Below are 16,419 nucleotides of genomic sequence, written 5' to 3'. Positions count from 1 at the left end.
CCATGCAGGCAGGCACTCAGCTGTATCTGTATTGTGGAATTAAATGTGTAGAGGTTGCACAGGTCCGAATCCCACCTCTGCCACTTCCCGGTCAGGTCACCTTGGACATATAGTCTAGTTTCTCCATTTCTCAGTCTCCTTTCCATGACATAAGGACAATTGAAATTCCTGCCCTGTAGGATGTTGGGAGGGTTCAATGAGGTGATACAGGCACACGGGAGGATGATGTCAATGAGCTGATGTGGGCAGACAGCAGGTGCTATGCCAGTGTTTGCTTAAAAAAAAGGAAGAAAGACCAAGAGGAACACAGAAAGGAACTCAGAATACTATGGGAGCTTTTGAGGCCAGAAATCTGGATGTTTCTGTGAAATCAAGAGGTTTTTATAAACCTAGTGGTGACTAGTTGGTGCTGTTTAAACTAGTGACCCTCACAAAGCAATGTCGTGCCAGGGGCCGGGGCTGGTGTCAGTGTGGGATCCAGGACATCACCTCATCGTCCCCAAAGTGCTTCCACTCCAGCCCTAGACATGTGTGGTCATGGAGTCTTTTCCTCAGGACACTGTTACCCTCCAGGCTCCATGAGCCTCCAGCACATGCCAAGGTAGAGTGCCTACCATGTGCTAAGCACTTAATGAAACAACCACAGCAGCACCCTATGAAGGAGGCATGTGTCCCATTGCACAGAGGAGCACATGCAGGCCCTGAGAGATGATTCTTTTGCCCGGCGCCTCCAGGCCAGCAGCGATTTAAATGGAAGTTTCCTAGACTCGAACCATTCCCAGACACAACCCTTACTCTCCACTGACCCTTGGGCTTCTCTCAGTCTCATGCCTTCCCAAATCACCTTTCAGGCTCCAGGGAGGCTGGCCCATCCACCCCAGTGGGCAGCCGGACAGACAGAGGAAGCAGGAAGAGCTGACGGATGAGGAGAAGGAAATCATCAACAGCGTGATCGCTCGCGCTGAGAAAATGGAAGAGATGGAGCAGGAGCGAATTGGGTGAGCCTGACACTTCTCGGTCATCCCAAGCATTCCGAGGAGTGAGCGCCAGCAGGGGGTGTGCTGGGTGGGGTTTGTTATGTATGACCCTCCAGGTCACTGGTCAAATGGAAGGGGGTAGGGAGTGGGCAGCGGGCTGGCTGGGGAGCCTTAAAGGGAGCCAAGGGAGGATCTCCTGGGAGATAGGGAGCTGGGAGGCTGTCATTGGGTGTGTGTGCAGAGGCTCTCTTAGCCAACTCAGCCGCATGGAGCTGTGTCCATAGAGACTTGGGCTGTGTCAGTGCCAGAACGGAGGCCTAGTGCGAGGTAGGGCAGAGAGGGAGCATGAGCAAAGAGCATGTAAAAGAGCGAGCACTTGGCAATGAATTGTGGAGGAGGAGGGGAGAGGTCAGTTCCAAAAGTGGAGGCAGCCTGAGGGAACTGGAAGGACAGGATTTCCACCTCAGCTCCCGCTTGCCCTGGACATGTGCGTCTAGGCGTGTGGCCTCCGCCGAGCTTATGCATTTACAGAACAGGAACCCCAGCAGCCATCCCAGAGGATTGCTGTAGAGAGTAGGGAGTTCCAGGCCCAGGCCCTGGTGATACTTCATGTTGTATAAATGGTAAGAAGAGGAGGAAAAGAGGCCTTTGGAGGGCAGAAGGACGAAAATGCATGCAGGAGAGAAGCCAAGGACATAAGAAGTGTGTGTGATGTGTGTGCAAGAGAGTGACAAGGTGGATGAGGAAGGACAGTGCTGGGGGTGAGGGGAGCATAAATAGGTGGGGTGAGAGGGAGGCCTGGGGAGAGGGGGGAGATGGCCAGAGAAGGGAGAGGGATGATGACTGAGCTGACAGGGGTGAGCCTGCGTGTGTGGGGGTGCTCGGCACAGGGGGGAGCTGGCCCCCAGGAGTAGGGAAGACACTAAGGCCCCTCCAAGACTGGAATCTCTGCTAGGAAATGGAGGGGGTATGGGGGTACCTCCTCCACCCCAGCCTCCTCCCTGGTGTCTTCTGTCAGGACAGCTGTGCCAGCCACTTGCAGCTGCTGTGTCTCCTCAGCCACATGCTCAGCCGGGGCTGCCAAGGTTCTTGGAGGGAAAACGATGTTGCGAACACGTGGAAGTGGGTGCCTTTGATTTGAGCTCCTGCAGATCCTTCTCCTCAAGGGGAGCTGGGGAGATCGGAGGTGCTGTTCACAAATGCCAAATGCCACCACAGCTTCCTGTGGGGCCCTCGCCGGTGAGGCAGAAGTCTTGAAGGACCTGCTTGTAGGGCTGAGTTTTTATTTGGCTTTTAAAAATATACATCAGGGGAGGGAAGTTATCCAGGCTGGAGTCTGTGAGTGTGTGTGTCTGCATGTGAGTGTGTGCGAGTATGTCTGAGTGTGTGTCTTATATGTGGTGTGTGTGCACGTCACACAACAGTGAGCCTCAGCCTCATGGGAAGGTGGGAAATAGATATTAACATGAACATTTAGAAGCAAGAATTCAACCTCTTTCCTGCATAGCACTTACCACCAACTAACACGTTTTGTATTTTGAACATTCCATCTGATAGTTGTCTGTAGATTATAAGATGCCTGTTTTCTTCACCCTGGAATCCCCCGAGCCTGGTACATAGTAGGTGTGCAGTAAAATATTTGTGGAATGAATAAGTGACATAGCAGAGGATGTGACCCCACTTTCTTTCCACATCTCTTATGGCCAAGAGACTGGAGAGTTTTGGATCTTCCCAGGCAAGGTCCAGATTCCCAGAGGAGATGCCCTGATTGGTTGGCTGATGTCAGGCGCCACCACTGGTCCAGTCAGCTGTGGCAGGAGTGCTGGACCGTGTTGAACAAACTTGACTGGTCTGGGAGTAAAGTGGGGTAGAGTCTGGCTAAGTGGATTCCAACTTGGACATTCTAGAACAGGATATATGGGATCCCTGCCTTGTCCTCCATGACTTTCCATCCAGAAGGACCTGGGTTCAAATTTGAGCTCCGCCACTTACTCCCTATGTGACCTTGGATCAACCACTCTACCTCCCTGAACCTCAGTTTCCCCATCTGCAAAATGGGAACAGCGCTAGCCCACACTCCTTGGTGAGTGTTTAATCAGCATGCAATGGAGGACAGTGGCGTCTGACCCAGAGAGCTCAGTCAATAAATGCTGGCAATCATTTAGCGGTGAGTTTGCTGAGGAAGCCTAGCTTTGGGCGCTGACCCATGCCTCTGTTCTAGAATTTTGCCCTGAGATTCCTATTTGGCAAGCCCTGGAGTTCTAGCAGACCCTGGGTTCCCCTGAAGGAAATTTGAGAGGCTTCCAGGGAAGCAGGCCCAGATCTGTGGCGACCGCACACCTCTGGGAGCTTTCTGTCCAGTGTCCAGAGTGGGAAGGGCCTGGGAGATGCCAGCTCCGCTGTGCTGAGCTCTCCCTGTAGTCAGCGCTCACTGGTGGCATCGCCAGAGGCGAGCCCCGAGCTGTTGAGTCTTATGAGCTCAAACCTGCCCTCATTCCTGTTCAGCCCCTGCTTCCCTGGCACAGGATCAGAGTGGCGTCAGATGAAAGAGAAAGCAAAGGACGCATCAGATGTGGAGTGAGGCTGAAAATGGAGTGCCACCGGGCCTTGCACTTCAGACCCTAAACCTTTGGGTCTCCCCACATCCAATGAGGCAAGTTAGACTGAATTTCAGGATCTTTCCTGCCCAGACTCCATGGTATTTGGGGTGTCTGGTGGGGAACTCCATACCATGTTGTTGGCTGCACCTTTTAGCAAACAGGTTCCTTCAAACTGTGTTCAAATTGCAAATAACCAGCGTCCCCTTCCGGATCCAGACACCAGCTCTGTGCCTGCTGAATCGTTTCTTCTATTCCCTGAGTGAAAGCCATCAGGAGAGGTGTGAGATCACTGTTAAAGAACAGTAAATCATCATCATGAGCATCATTTATTGAGCATTTACTATGTGCCAAGCACTGACCCTAAAACCTCCTCTGATTAACTGACTAACTGCTCCTCCTGACTCTACCAGCCGGGTGCTATGACCACCCCCATTTTGCAGGAAACCAAGGCCTGCTGTAGGTCACATAGAACCAAGATCAATGACCCTGTCTGAATGACTCAAAAATTTGCTCTTCACCTATAACAAGTCTTTCTCGAAAACCTGGCTCCAAATTCTTAGACTTGCAGAACATGGAAATTTGGATGGCTCAGGTTTGGAGGGAACGTTTTGGGAGTTGGTAACTGGAGCTGCTCCTGTGCTGGTCCTGTATCTTCCAGCTTTATTAACCCCTTTGTCCCTCCCAAACTGCCAGAACTGGTCTCCAGGTTTTGAGAGGCTAGGGATAATTGCTCTCAGACCTCCCAGGAGGTTCTGCCTCCCTGGAACAATTATGCTAGAATTAGCACCCCAGGGACCCCAAGGTGCTTCGGCAGACCCAGCTGCCTCCCTGGTTGCTTCTGTCCCAGGGAGCATCAAAACCTTTCCTCAACTCTCAGTCCCTCACCCAGCTTCAGCTCTTCAGCTTTCCCCATGGGACTGATGATGGTCAGAAAGGAGACTCATCTGGCAACCTCATTTTGCACTCTCCCTAGTTTTTATTCAAGAGCAAAGTGTGATCTAGGAGTGGGTTTACCAACTTAGGCGAAGGGGAGCAGTGTCATAGCATGTTCTGGACTGGGCCACAATGGGGCCTGCCCAAATGGGTTACATACTTCTTCATCTAATGCGTGTTTTATTAGCATATGAAGTCTCCACTCAGGGACGTGCATGTTAGCATGCTGAGGTTGGTCATTCTCGGTGAGGAATTTTACTGACTGCACATGTGTGTCTTTCAGCCACCCCCTCTCTGGGAAATTGTGAAACAATAATTAGTTTGGACATAGCACTTTTTTTTTAATCTTCAAATAATTTTATTATTTTTTTATTTTTATATTCCCCATACAATTGCAACCCCCTGATTTTGACCCCAATTCCTCCTTTCCCCGCCCCCCATCCCCCACAGAGTGTCTCTGGTTCATAGTTGTTTGTTGATTTTGATATTTTCTTTATTATAGTTATTCTTTTTCCTGGTCCCTTATTTAGGTTTTCTAGATTCCTGCTATGAGTGAGACCATCCGGTATTTTTCTTTTTCTTTTTGGCTTATTTCGCTGAGCATGATCCCTTCCAGCGCCATCCATGTTGCTGCAAATGGCATGTGTTTATCTTTTTTGAATGCTGAGTAATATTCCATGGTGTCTATGGACCACATCTTCTTGATCCAGTCATCTATTTTTGGGCATTTGGGTTGTCAAGGCTTAGCTATTGTAAATTGTGCTGCTATACACATAGGGGTGCAGGTGCTCTTTGGAATTAATGTTTCTTGGACACAGCACCTTTTACCTAGTTCAGTCTGGTTGGCCAAGTTGTTTAAACAGGATGTGAAGCAGGACCTGCCAACTCGAGATCTAATCCACCTGTTCAAACAAGGTGTTAGATAAAGCAGGGCATTAGGTAGCTCTCATCCTACTTGTAATTTTGCTCACTTCCACTGTCTCACAGGGAAGGAAGGTGTTGATGGGAGCCATCTTTGGAGACTCGACCACATCAGTCTCTAAAACGAGGGGTTAATACCAGGATTCAGAGATATCTCAAGGGATCTGAGGGTAGGAACACAGCCTATACTCATAAAAGTTCTGTTTCTCACCCCGACCATGAGCAAAAGACCCCAGTTGTTAGGGTGCTTCTTAGATTACACCTAATCTTAGTCCTAATTCCAGATTCCCAGGGAAGGAACTCTGATTGGCCCAGCTCACCCACAAAACCCGCTCCTCATCCAATCAGCTGCAGCCCGAGGTGCCTGGCTGGACGCGCTTCTCCCCAATGTGGTAGCCTGTGGAGGGGGATGGACACTTGGGGGTGGCAGAGGATTTTTAGAATGTATTAAATTTGGAAGTAAACATTTGCCTGGGGAAATTGTGATTGTGTTTTTTGTTTTTTCCCCAGTGGTAGGTTCCTCTGAGTCCTTACTCTATTGCTTTCTACCCAGAGCCTCTCAAAGGCTCTTGCGCCCATAGTCCTGTCTGCGGGGGGACAGGCAGCTTGGGTGGCTTCCATTTGAGGTCAGCTTCCCGAAACAGATGGGCCCAAAAAGTAATTAGGGTTTGTCATTAACCTTGGTGTCCAGACGCTGTGATGGGGGAGGAAGTGAGTGAGACACGGGGAGACCTGTTGTTGACAGAGTCTGTTGGATTCCTGTCACCTCCCCATCCTGATTCCACCACCCCTTACATTTTTGGCACAGAATCTTTCCAAAATGTGGACTGAGAGAGAAGTGACTGATAGCTTTTGGCACTGGGCTCTGTCTGGTCAGTAAGCATCTTTCCTGTGGGCAGGTGAGCTGACAATTAGCCAGGCCACACTCTGCTTTCTCAAGGAGGGCACCCCACTTTTTGGACCTAGACTCCTTTACATTCTGTGGAGAGGACTCAGTTGCCTTGGATCATCCTGATATTATACACACATTATTGTCTGTGTCTTGTGCATTTTTTGAGGAAAAAATATTAATAGATTTCATTTGGTTTGGGTGGGGGGGGGGACCCTGAAGCTCCCCATGTTAAGAACTACTGAGTAGGGCCTCAGTTTTCCTGGAGATTGGATCTGCCTGGTGTCTGTGATAGGAGGAGGGGGTTGAAGGAGCCCCAACAGAGGCACAGAAATGAAACCAAGACTTTGTTCTTTTAAAGATTTATTTTATTTATTTATACATACAAGAGCTGGGGTGTAGGCCAGAGGTGCAAGGTGGTGAGAAGATTCACTGGAGAAAGAGGGGGAGCAGAACAGGTAGATCTGCTGAAATCCACTGCTGAGGGGAGCAGCGGGGAGACAGGAGAGGTCTGCTGCGCCATGTGGGTTGCTCCCTGGCCAGGGATTGAACTTGTGCTGCAGAGGCTGCAGTTAGCTTCACAGTGCTGAGAAACTTAACCCCTTGCACCACCAGGAGGCCTGACTTTGTTCTTCTAAAGGAGGTGTCACAGTCTGGGTATCTAGATATGGCCTCCAATTCTGTCTCTGCCACTCCCAAGGTGTGTGCCCTTAGGTAAGTGACATCCCTGCTCTATACCTCAGTTTCCCTATCTGTAAAATGGTATGAATCATAGACTGGGTTTCCCCAGTTGTGTACGCCATCAAATAATAATGCACGTAGAGTGCTTACCACCGCCTCTGGCTGCAATTGCTATTGCTGATTGTTCTCAGTGACGGCACCTCCTGGCCGAGCCCTCTGGCTGATTTTCTCTTGGTCCCTTGTCTCCAACTCTGGGGGGTGTGCCCACCCCCTCTCCACATGCTGAGACCAGGCAAGAATCCTCTGCACCCATCCATCAAGGAGAGGGAGTAGGAGCAGCAGCTCCCCAGGTGGTGCCAGGAATAAACAACAGTGAGAATTAATGAGTCTGAAAGGCATCACCCACAAGCCAGGCACGGGGCTTTGTGACACGGCGGCTGTCATTTAAGGACAGGCTCCCGAGGGACCCTGCCATTAGGGCCCCCCCTGGAGCAGCCGTGTCCCGTTCACAGCAGATGGCCCGTCTCGACTTCAGAGAATGCCAAGTTTAATAAACGGAAAGCTAATATCCCCTCCCCTGGCAGTGAGGGGAAGGGAAGAGCAGCCTGATTCCAGAACTGATGGTGTGTTTGTGTGTGTGTGGGGGGGGGGGAAGCAGAAATGAAGAGATAGACATCACATTTGCTCTCCCATTCTGCTGTTTTTATGAACCATATTACCCTCATGATGAATTTATGCTGAGGAAGCTGCCCCGACCCCACCCCCTCAGTACTGGGACCCCAGCTTTTGCCAGGTCCCCCCTCCCTGAGTGTGAGTCCAGGAGCCCTCAGTGCACGCCATGAGGCGCCTCCTTCCTGGCTCAGCTGCACATGCATTAGCTTTCCCTCTGCTGTTCTCGGAGACACGGCAGCGAGGCTGCTTGGGGAGCTCAGGAGTGTTTGCCTGAATGTTTCTGAGCCACTTTGGACTCTGAGGAAGGCTGAGCTTGACAAACAAGCATTGTCAGTCTCCCACTGGGCTCCTCCCGCACCCGCAGTGGGCGGCCACAGGGCTGGGCCCTCGCAAGGGCAGAGCGTGGACAGTGCGTGTGCAGGTGTGTTCTACGTGCGGTTCTGGTCACACATGAGCCTGATGTGTACACGCCCATGCGGGAGCACACCGACATGTGCCTTTACAGGTGAGTGCTGGTGAGCGTGCACAGGTGTCTGTGAGTGTGTTTTGAGTCTCAATTTCCAGCATTGCAGCCCCTTTAAAGCTTTGGAAAGATGGATATTGTGAGCACAGGAAGAATGTGAGTACAGGGAGTTATGAGAGTCACACATTTCCAGGAGAAATAATTAGCAGCAACCACTACTGTGTTCTGGGCATTTTGTAAACAACCTCTCATTTTATCTTGGCGACAATCTAGGAGGTCAGGACTTTGCTTTCCCTAACTTGCAGATGAAAAATGGAGGCTCAGAGAGATTAAGTCACTTCCTGGGGGTCGCACAGCTAAGAAGGAGCAAAGTCTAAATATGAGCCCAGACAAGCTCACTCCAGAATTGGCACCCCAGCCCCTGCATCTCAATGCCCCCTCTGTTCTGCAAACACGTGTGCAGTGTGTGTGCATGTGTGTGTGCACATGTGTGTAAGGAGTCCTCATGTTCCTGGGGATGAACGTGAGCCCCGGAGAAGGTGAGTGGAACCTCACAGAGGCCGATGGCCGTGGCCAGGCAGGAAGAAAGGACCAAGCCTTGCTGCAAACAGGCGAACCCGAGCTGAGTGGGAGCTGAATCAGGCGGAAACAGAAGCTGGGTGCAGATGGGGCAGGGGTGCGGGTTGGTGGGCACCATGCCCCCTCCCCAAGAGGCCTCCCTTCTAATCCCCAGGCCCCATGAATAGGTGCCTCTAGTGGCAGAAGGGACTGTGCAGGTGTGATCAAGGCTCTTGAGATGGGGCAATGGTCCTGGAGTATTGGTGGACCCCAAGAAAAGAGGATCCTTATCAGAGGGGGGCAGGGGGGTTAGCCTCACAGCAAGACTGGAAACTGTGAGATGCTGGCTTTGAAGAGGGGGGAGGGGGCACGAGTCAGGGGATGCAGGCAGCTCTAGAAACCAGGAGAGGAGTCTTCCCTGGAGACTCCAGAAAGAACACAGGCCTGGCTGCATCTTTAGCCTGGCTGTTGAGGTGCAGTGCGTGCTATTTGCGGTCATTTTCACAGCTGCAGTAGGAAACTGACGTGGGCTGACTCCTTGAGGTCTGCTCCCCTGCATGGGGTGCTTTTTGGCCCTCCTGTGAGGGCCAAACCCTGAGTGAGACCCATTCGGGACAGTCCTGTAGGTCAAGAGGCCAGGTCCAGTCTCACATGGGGACAAAACCCAGAGATCTGCCTACCTCATTCTGACTGGAGCCCCTGCAGCATCTCACTACTCCGAGGTTCCCACATCAAATGGGGGGGAGGCTGAGTCTCTCCTTACAGCTCTTTCATGCTGCCCCATCACTCCTAGATTCAAGATCCTGCCTGGAGCACCCCCTGACCACCCTTCCAGCCCACCAGCCACACCAATCATCTCTTCAGTCCTTTGTACATGCTGATCCCTCTCCCTGCAATGCTTTTCCTTGCCCTCCTTACTGAGTCAGCTCCTCTGCACCCTCAGGTCTCAACTCAATGGTCACTGCCTCTGAGGCCCCCCGACCGTTCATGTCTGTCTCTGCTGGGTTCTCATAGCTGCCTAGAGTTGGCCTGAAGTACTTACGCTGAGTGTGATTAGGATGGTCATTGAAATCATTTTGAGTCCTCACTAGAATGCTGGCCCCATTAGGCCTTGTCTCTTTTGCTCCCCATTAGGTCCTCACTGTTTGGCACATAATAACTCCTCCATAAATATAGGTCCAATGAATGAGTGGCCCATCTGCATCCATTCAGATGGCAAAGTCAGACCAAATTGGGGCTCCTCTTCCCATCACCTCCAGAGGTCATCTGCGGGGCCGCCTTTCTAGGGGTAGCCTGGTATATGGGAGGTGCCCACCCACTTCACCGAGTAGCCAGCAGCTCAGCGGGATGGATGTGTTTCCAGAGCAGCACTCGTAAAGCTAATCGGGCGTGTAAAGACATCGCTAGAGAGTGACGGCCACTTGCAGTGTCCAGCTAAATGGCCACTTAATACACAGACGCGAGGCAGGCAAACCAGCTGCCCTGCAGACGGTGCTTCTCGAAGTCACGGAGGGACCTTCGCTTTCAGAACAGAGGGGGAAATCTTCATGTTTCAGCCTCAGGATCTGAGACTCCCCAAAGGTTGTCCACAGTGGGAAACTTGAGGTGCATCTCCTTTAAGCCCCCAAATTATAGCCTGGAAAAAGGGAACCCAAAAAAACAAGGACTTTTCAAGGTCATTGACTGGAGAAAAGGTAGGATTCAAGCTCGTGTCTCTGACCCCCTGACTCATCTGCTCTCTGTCTTCAAAAATGCACTTTCTGTGAAAATCAAAATCAACAAAAAACTATGAACCAGAGACACTTTTTTGGGGGTGGGGGGTTGGAGGGGAGGGATTGGTGTTAAAATGGGGGGGGTTGCAATTGTATGGGGAATATAAAAATAAAATCTATTATTTAAAAAAAAATGCACTTTCTCCTCAGACATAAGGGAAAGTTAACGTGTAGAGAAGTGCAGCTACTTGGGCTCTTGGGAAGGGGTTGGCGGAGGCATTCCAGAAGGGAGCAAAAGTTACTCACCATGCCAGCTCCTGGCAGTAATCACTGACTATTTTGGGGTGTCTCTTTCCTGATTATTTTTTTGTCCCCCATGAAGATTTTCAGACAAGCATGTCCCAGACCCAAACTCACATCCTGACCCCGATTCTGCACACTGGTGTTTGGGCCTCCCCCACTTAGCATAACAAGGGGAGGACTTTCTCAGTGACTGGCACTGCTGTTTCCCGGCTTGTTGCAGCCTTTCTCCAAGTACACCAGCACCAGGATCACACCGAAGCCATTTTGGAATGCAGACTCCCAGGCCCCCGGCCCTCAGGCTCACTGCCTGAATGGTGTGGGGGACCTTGAGGCACCATCAATTTGGGGAATGTGCCCCAGGCAGTAGGTCCTCCCGGATCTGCTTGCTGCAATATTGGTATCGGGGCTGAGAAGGTTTCAAGTTGGGGTCCCGTTAGAGCTGGAGTCCCATGAGTTGGGTTCGTTTTATGCTCTGTGGGTGATTGACATGCAGTGAGTTTTGGGAGCATCTTCCATGAGGCACTTGGGGTTCTCCTGCCAAGACCAGCTCTCCTGCCAAACTTCTTTGGGGTGAAGAAGTGGAAATGTTTTATCCCACGATAAAGGCCCATTTGTGACTCGTGGTCTCCCATGACATAATCTTGACCAACCTGCCTGCAAAGTTTTATTTCCAAGCTTAGGCTCTTAGCCTGTTTGGACCCTCCATTTAAGGCCCTAGCATTTGGGGTGACAGGGAAGATTACAAAAGGATGAGCTGCAGGAAATCTGTCCCCCCATCTTTGAGCAGAGAAGGAAGGCCTCCTCATCCCCACCCCACATCCTCCTTCTGGCCTGGGCTCCATGCTCAGCAAGGGCCCCTGAGCTAAGCCATCTGTGCCTCCTTCCCACACCTGCAGCAGGGCCATAGAGTAGCGCCTGCCTCCTGGGGGGGGGGCGGGCAGCAGAGCTCTCACTCCCCCAGGCATGCGGGATGTGCTGTGCAAGTGGAGGCTGTGCTGCCTTGCTCGGCACTCAGCTGGACTCCCTCGTGCTGGAGACACATTCGGGGAATGGCCGCCCTTCTTCATTCATGCGCCGACTCAGTCACTCGCTGGGTGACCAGGCCCTGGGGACACAGCAGGGGACAGGACAGACAAGGCTCAGGGGAGTCATGGTCCAGAGGGGCAGCCAGAGATGGACCCCGGATGAGCTGCTTGCTCAGTGCAGGTCACGTCACAAACGCTTGCAGACGTGGCCAGCACCACGCAGAGGTGTAGGGCTCTGTCAGGCAAAGAAAATGGGTGGTCAGAGATGGCTGCTGAGAGGGAGTCAGGGGATCTGAAGGGTAAGGAGGATGCGGGCCGGAAAGTGTGTGTGTGTGTGTGTGTGTGTGTGTGTGTGTGAGAGAGAGAGAGAGAGAGAGAGAGAGAGAGCGCCTGAGAGAGCATATCCTAGGCGTAGGGAACAGAATGTGCAAAAGCACTGAGGCCGATGGGAGAACTGGAACTATAAGGAGGCCAGCAGTTAAGGCTACTTGAGCACCAGAATCCTCTGGAAGGTTTGTCAGAATAGATTGCTGGGCCACACCCCGAGTCTCTGATTCACTGAGTCTAAGGTGGGGCCCAAGAATCTGCATTTCTGACATGTTCCCTGGTGCTGCTGAGCAGGGGGCCTGGTGGTCGCACTTGGAGAACCTCTGGCCTAGGGCGTCGACAGTCGACCAAGGAGGGAGACGCGTCTGGGGTTTCACCTGGGACAGAGGTTTCACGGTGGAGGGGGCAGGGCAGGATCAGATTTGTGCTCAGAACCAGCACCACGTGGCGGTGGGGAGAACAGATGGAGGAAGGCCGTGGGGAGACCGGGGAGGTTACTCTAGCTACCCAGGAGAGAGAGGACAGTCGCTTGGCTGGGGTCGAAATGGAGAGAAGTGGGTGGATCCCAGGAATGCTAGGGAGGTGGGTGTGATTGGGTGGGTCACTGACGGTCAGGGGAGGAGAGGGATCAAGGAAGGCCCCGGGTTTCTGTCATGAGCAAGGTAGCGGGTGGCAGCACCATTTCCTAGAGTGGGGGCAGATCTGCTGGGCACGGAGTGGAGAGCAGCATGTGACGAGCCCGCAGAAAGCACAGGCTCGAGATGCCCTTGAAGACGCCCTTGGAGATGCCCGTGAAGATGCCATGTAGACAACTAGATCTGGAGCCTGAAGGGAAGTTTTCTGGGAGGCATCACGAGACAGAAGGGACTAGATAAGATTCTTCATCTGAAGTTCATCGCAATGGGTGGGAGGGCTGGGTCTTTCACCCTTTGGGCTCTGGCATGTCCTGAAAAATGTATCTGAATTTCACGTGCATGTGCCTTTTTCTGGGGAGGGGCCCAACAACCATCAGCGGCACTGAAGGCTCCCTGACTCAAAGATGGCCAAGACCCCCAGCCTTCTCCTGTGGCAGCTGCGGGTGCCCCTGTGGAGTCCTCACATCTCTGCCTCTGCTTACAGGCGCCTGGTGGACCGTCTGGAGAACATGAGGAAGAACGTGGCTGGGGACGGGGTGAACCGGTGCATCCTGTGTGGGGAGCAGCTGGGGATGCTGGGCTCCACCTGCGTAGTGTGTGAGGACTGTAAGAAGGTACCGCTGCCCGCCTGCCCACTTCCCTGCTCACCACACACAGATGGGCTGGGTCTTGGCTGTGGCCAGGGGGTTCTGGTCTCAGGATAGAGCTTGGATCCTGAAGGGTGGTGGCCAGAGCGTCCTGGGATGCTCCATGCCCAGCTGTTTCCAAGGTGACTCTCATCCTGGTTCCTCCCTCAAGGTTACTCTGACCCTTGGAGCTCAGCTCCATCCAGGATGAACTTGGGACCCTGGGGCAGGACGTGGGCTGTGGCTGAGCCTGCAAATTTGCTGGTGGTGGCTTAGCAAGTCATGTGTCAGGCTGAAGCGTGTGCTGGGCATGTGTCTCCACGTGGGTGTCCTGGGAGGGCTTACCCAGCATTGCCTTACACTGGGCTCTGGCACTGGTGACTTAAAAAGACACTCTCCACCCAATTACAACCACCCTGGGCTTTTATTCTCCCGGGGTGTCTCCCTGCTTGCTTTGCCCTTCACCCTCTCCTCAAGCTGTCTGCACCTGGAAGTTCCACGAAGCAGACACGGCTGTCCTTGGAATCACGGTCTGCCTGATTCCCAAGAAAAGAAATAAGGGGAAAAACCTGGCTGGAGACCTCTATGATGTCTCTTGGCATTTCCTGCTTGGAGTCCCAGTTAGCGTTTAGAGTGGAATATTGGGGAAATTTGATCTATTCCCAAAAAAAACTTGTCTGCTGCGGTCAATCAATAGTGAGAATGTTGGGACCTATTAGGTTTCCTTTTTGTCTCGCCTGCCAGGGAACTCAGCCAAAGGTACAATGTTCCGTCACAGCCTGACATTAATTCAGATGACTCCCTTCTCCTCGAGAAGTTGAATTTGTGGTCCTAGTCTGGGTTGCCTCGGATTCATTTGGGAAGAAAGGAGAAATAAATTAATGGATAAAATGTCTATATGACCTTTCCTTTTTTAAAAAAAATATGTCAATCATATCAATCTGGCTGAAAACTCAGACCCCACAGGGCCTCTTAGAAAATCCTTTCCATCAGTGTTTGGGAATGACTCTAGTTCTTGGTATTGGAAATTAAAGCTCCAATGGGAACTTCATTCTAACTGACCTTGGCCCTGGCAGGGAGGTGAGAAAAGGGGAGTCCTAGTTCTTCACATCCACCTGGGAGAAGGGGGCTCCTCACTACCCTCCCCAGCCACTTCCCCAGACCCAGGGCAGCCCAGAGCCAGGCCTGTCTGAATGTGCTCTGGGCTATGTTTGTCCCCAGAACGTCTGCACCAAGTGCGGGGTGGAGACCTCCAACAACCGCCCACATTCCGTGTGGCTCTGCAAAATCTGCATCGAGCAGAGGGAGGTGAGTGGATTGGTCCCAGCTGGCTCCTAGAGCACTCTCCCTTTCTATTCAGTTCCTCCTTCCTGTCCAGGACCAGGGAAATGGGGTGGTGAGGGCTGGAGCATGTGGCCAGGCATGTGTCTTGAGGGGCTGAAAGGGAGGAACCAGGTCAGCGGAGAACATGGTGGGGTAGTCCCCGAGTGTTTGAATGAGTCTCTTTTCTCCTGTTTCTGTGATTTTCATTTTCCTAGAAGTAGGGAGCATACCTCAGTTAAAAGGTGGAAGACTTGGTGTCCAGTCTTTGCCCATTCTACTCTGTGACTGGGTGATCTTATACCCATTCATAACCTTTCTGATATCCAAGTTTCTTCATCAAGAGAGTGGATATGTGTAGGCCCTCTCTATTGAGTTTTCGGGGACCTTGTATGACTCAAATAGGAACTGTGTAATGCTACATACTGGTAAGAAATGTGTGCTGGCTACTGAGTCAGTGTGCTGAGGGCACTCATGAAGGAAGGAGCAGTTGTGTTCACTGCCACATCTTCATCCTCTCTCTCTCCTCCTCCAGGTGTGGAAGCGTTCTGGAGCATGGTTCTTCAAGGGCTTCCCCAAACAGGTCCTCCCACAGCCTATGCCTATAAAGAAGGCCAAACCCCAGCAGCCAGTCAGCCAGTCTGCAGCCCCCGAGCAGGCCACCCCTGAGCCCAAGCACGCAGTCCGGGCTCCAACACGAGGTAGGGCAAAATGATTTGTCCTTTCAGGACCACGGACAGATCTTAGCTAACTGATCTACCTGGAAGGTGTCCTGCCCCCATGTTCGTTTCTACCCAGCTGGTGGACAACCTCTGGGCTTGTGTCTAGGACTCCGATGTCCCCTTCACGGCTCACCATGAACTTTATCAAGAGGGTGGTACAGGGAACCCTCCAGCAAGGCCAGGCTGCCAAAAGGCTTTGTTATCATCTCAGATGGAATATTTATAGGTAAAACAGAGGTGGAGATTAAAATTAGGAATTGAGAAACACCCACCACCAAATCATACTCTGGAACCTGAAAGGAATTTGGCCCTTCCCGGTCCCTGAAATTTCTGCAGTCTACCACCAGAAAAGATGAAACTGAACTAATTAAAAGTGATAAATGAATAGAAAGGAAATTCCTCAATTACCACTATTATGCATCTGATCACCACTATCTAAGTATTCTTATTAATTATTAAAACAACAGTTTAAGGGTAATTGCAAAATAATAAGAAGGAAACCAGCAACCACAATGAAAGGACATTTTAATAGAATGAGTCCTCTAGGACTGACCAGATAAAGCCCTTGCAGTATTTTCAATCAATCCTCGGTGATAAAATCTGACCTGAATGACAGTTCTGGAATTGAGCACAGGCGGTAATTCTGAAAGGGAGGTTATAGTCGAAGGTCTCAAGATCTGAAACTCCCAACTTTGTTTCCTAGAAAAGTAACTTCTCTAGACACCCAGTACAGCACCTGGTCCCAAAAGACATCCAACAGATACTTTCTCCCTGACAAGGCATGAGCAACTTCTCCTTGCAGAGAGTGGCCGCATTCTCTGTATACCCTGAATTCCTAGGGAACCCCCTAGTTTCCACAACTAGAGCCTCTTCTTCCTTGTTAAGCATTGTTCTCTTTAGGCTAAGAAGACTGTATAGCATAATTATCAAGGTCTCAGACATCTGAGGCCCAGTATACCTGAATTTGAATTCTAGCTCTGGCCATGTGAACTTGGACTAGTGGACTGTCCTATCTGAGACTCTTTCCTCATCTAAAACTGGGGTTAGTGGGGCCT

At 51.6% G+C, this 16,419-nt stretch overlaps 1 protein-coding gene across 1 annotated transcript in view; it reads left to right on the top strand.

Annotated features, from left to right (window-relative positions):
- Positions 1 to 16,419, top strand: part of RPH3A (rabphilin 3A) — a 111,702-nt gene that overhangs the window by 71,764 nt on the left and 23,519 nt on the right. Inside the window, exons 4-7 of the mRNA XM_037511538.2 lie at positions 852 to 998; positions 13,181 to 13,310; positions 14,544 to 14,630; positions 15,178 to 15,343. Of these exons, the coding sequence (XP_037367435.1) occupies positions 852 to 998; positions 13,181 to 13,310; positions 14,544 to 14,630; positions 15,178 to 15,343 (530 nt within the window). The remainder of the gene's footprint in view (positions 1 to 851; positions 999 to 13,180; positions 13,311 to 14,543; positions 14,631 to 15,177; positions 15,344 to 16,419) is intronic.

Source organism: Talpa occidentalis, unplaced genomic scaffold (genome assembly GCF_014898055.3).
Source record: "Talpa occidentalis isolate TD23 unplaced genomic scaffold, MPIMG_talOcc4v2.1 talOcc4.14, whole genome shotgun sequence".
Taxonomy (NCBI): Eukaryota; Metazoa; Chordata; class Mammalia; order Eulipotyphla; family Talpidae; genus Talpa; species Talpa occidentalis.
The sequence above is the reverse complement of the archived record's forward strand: the minus strand, read 5'-3'. Positions and strand labels throughout refer to the sequence as shown.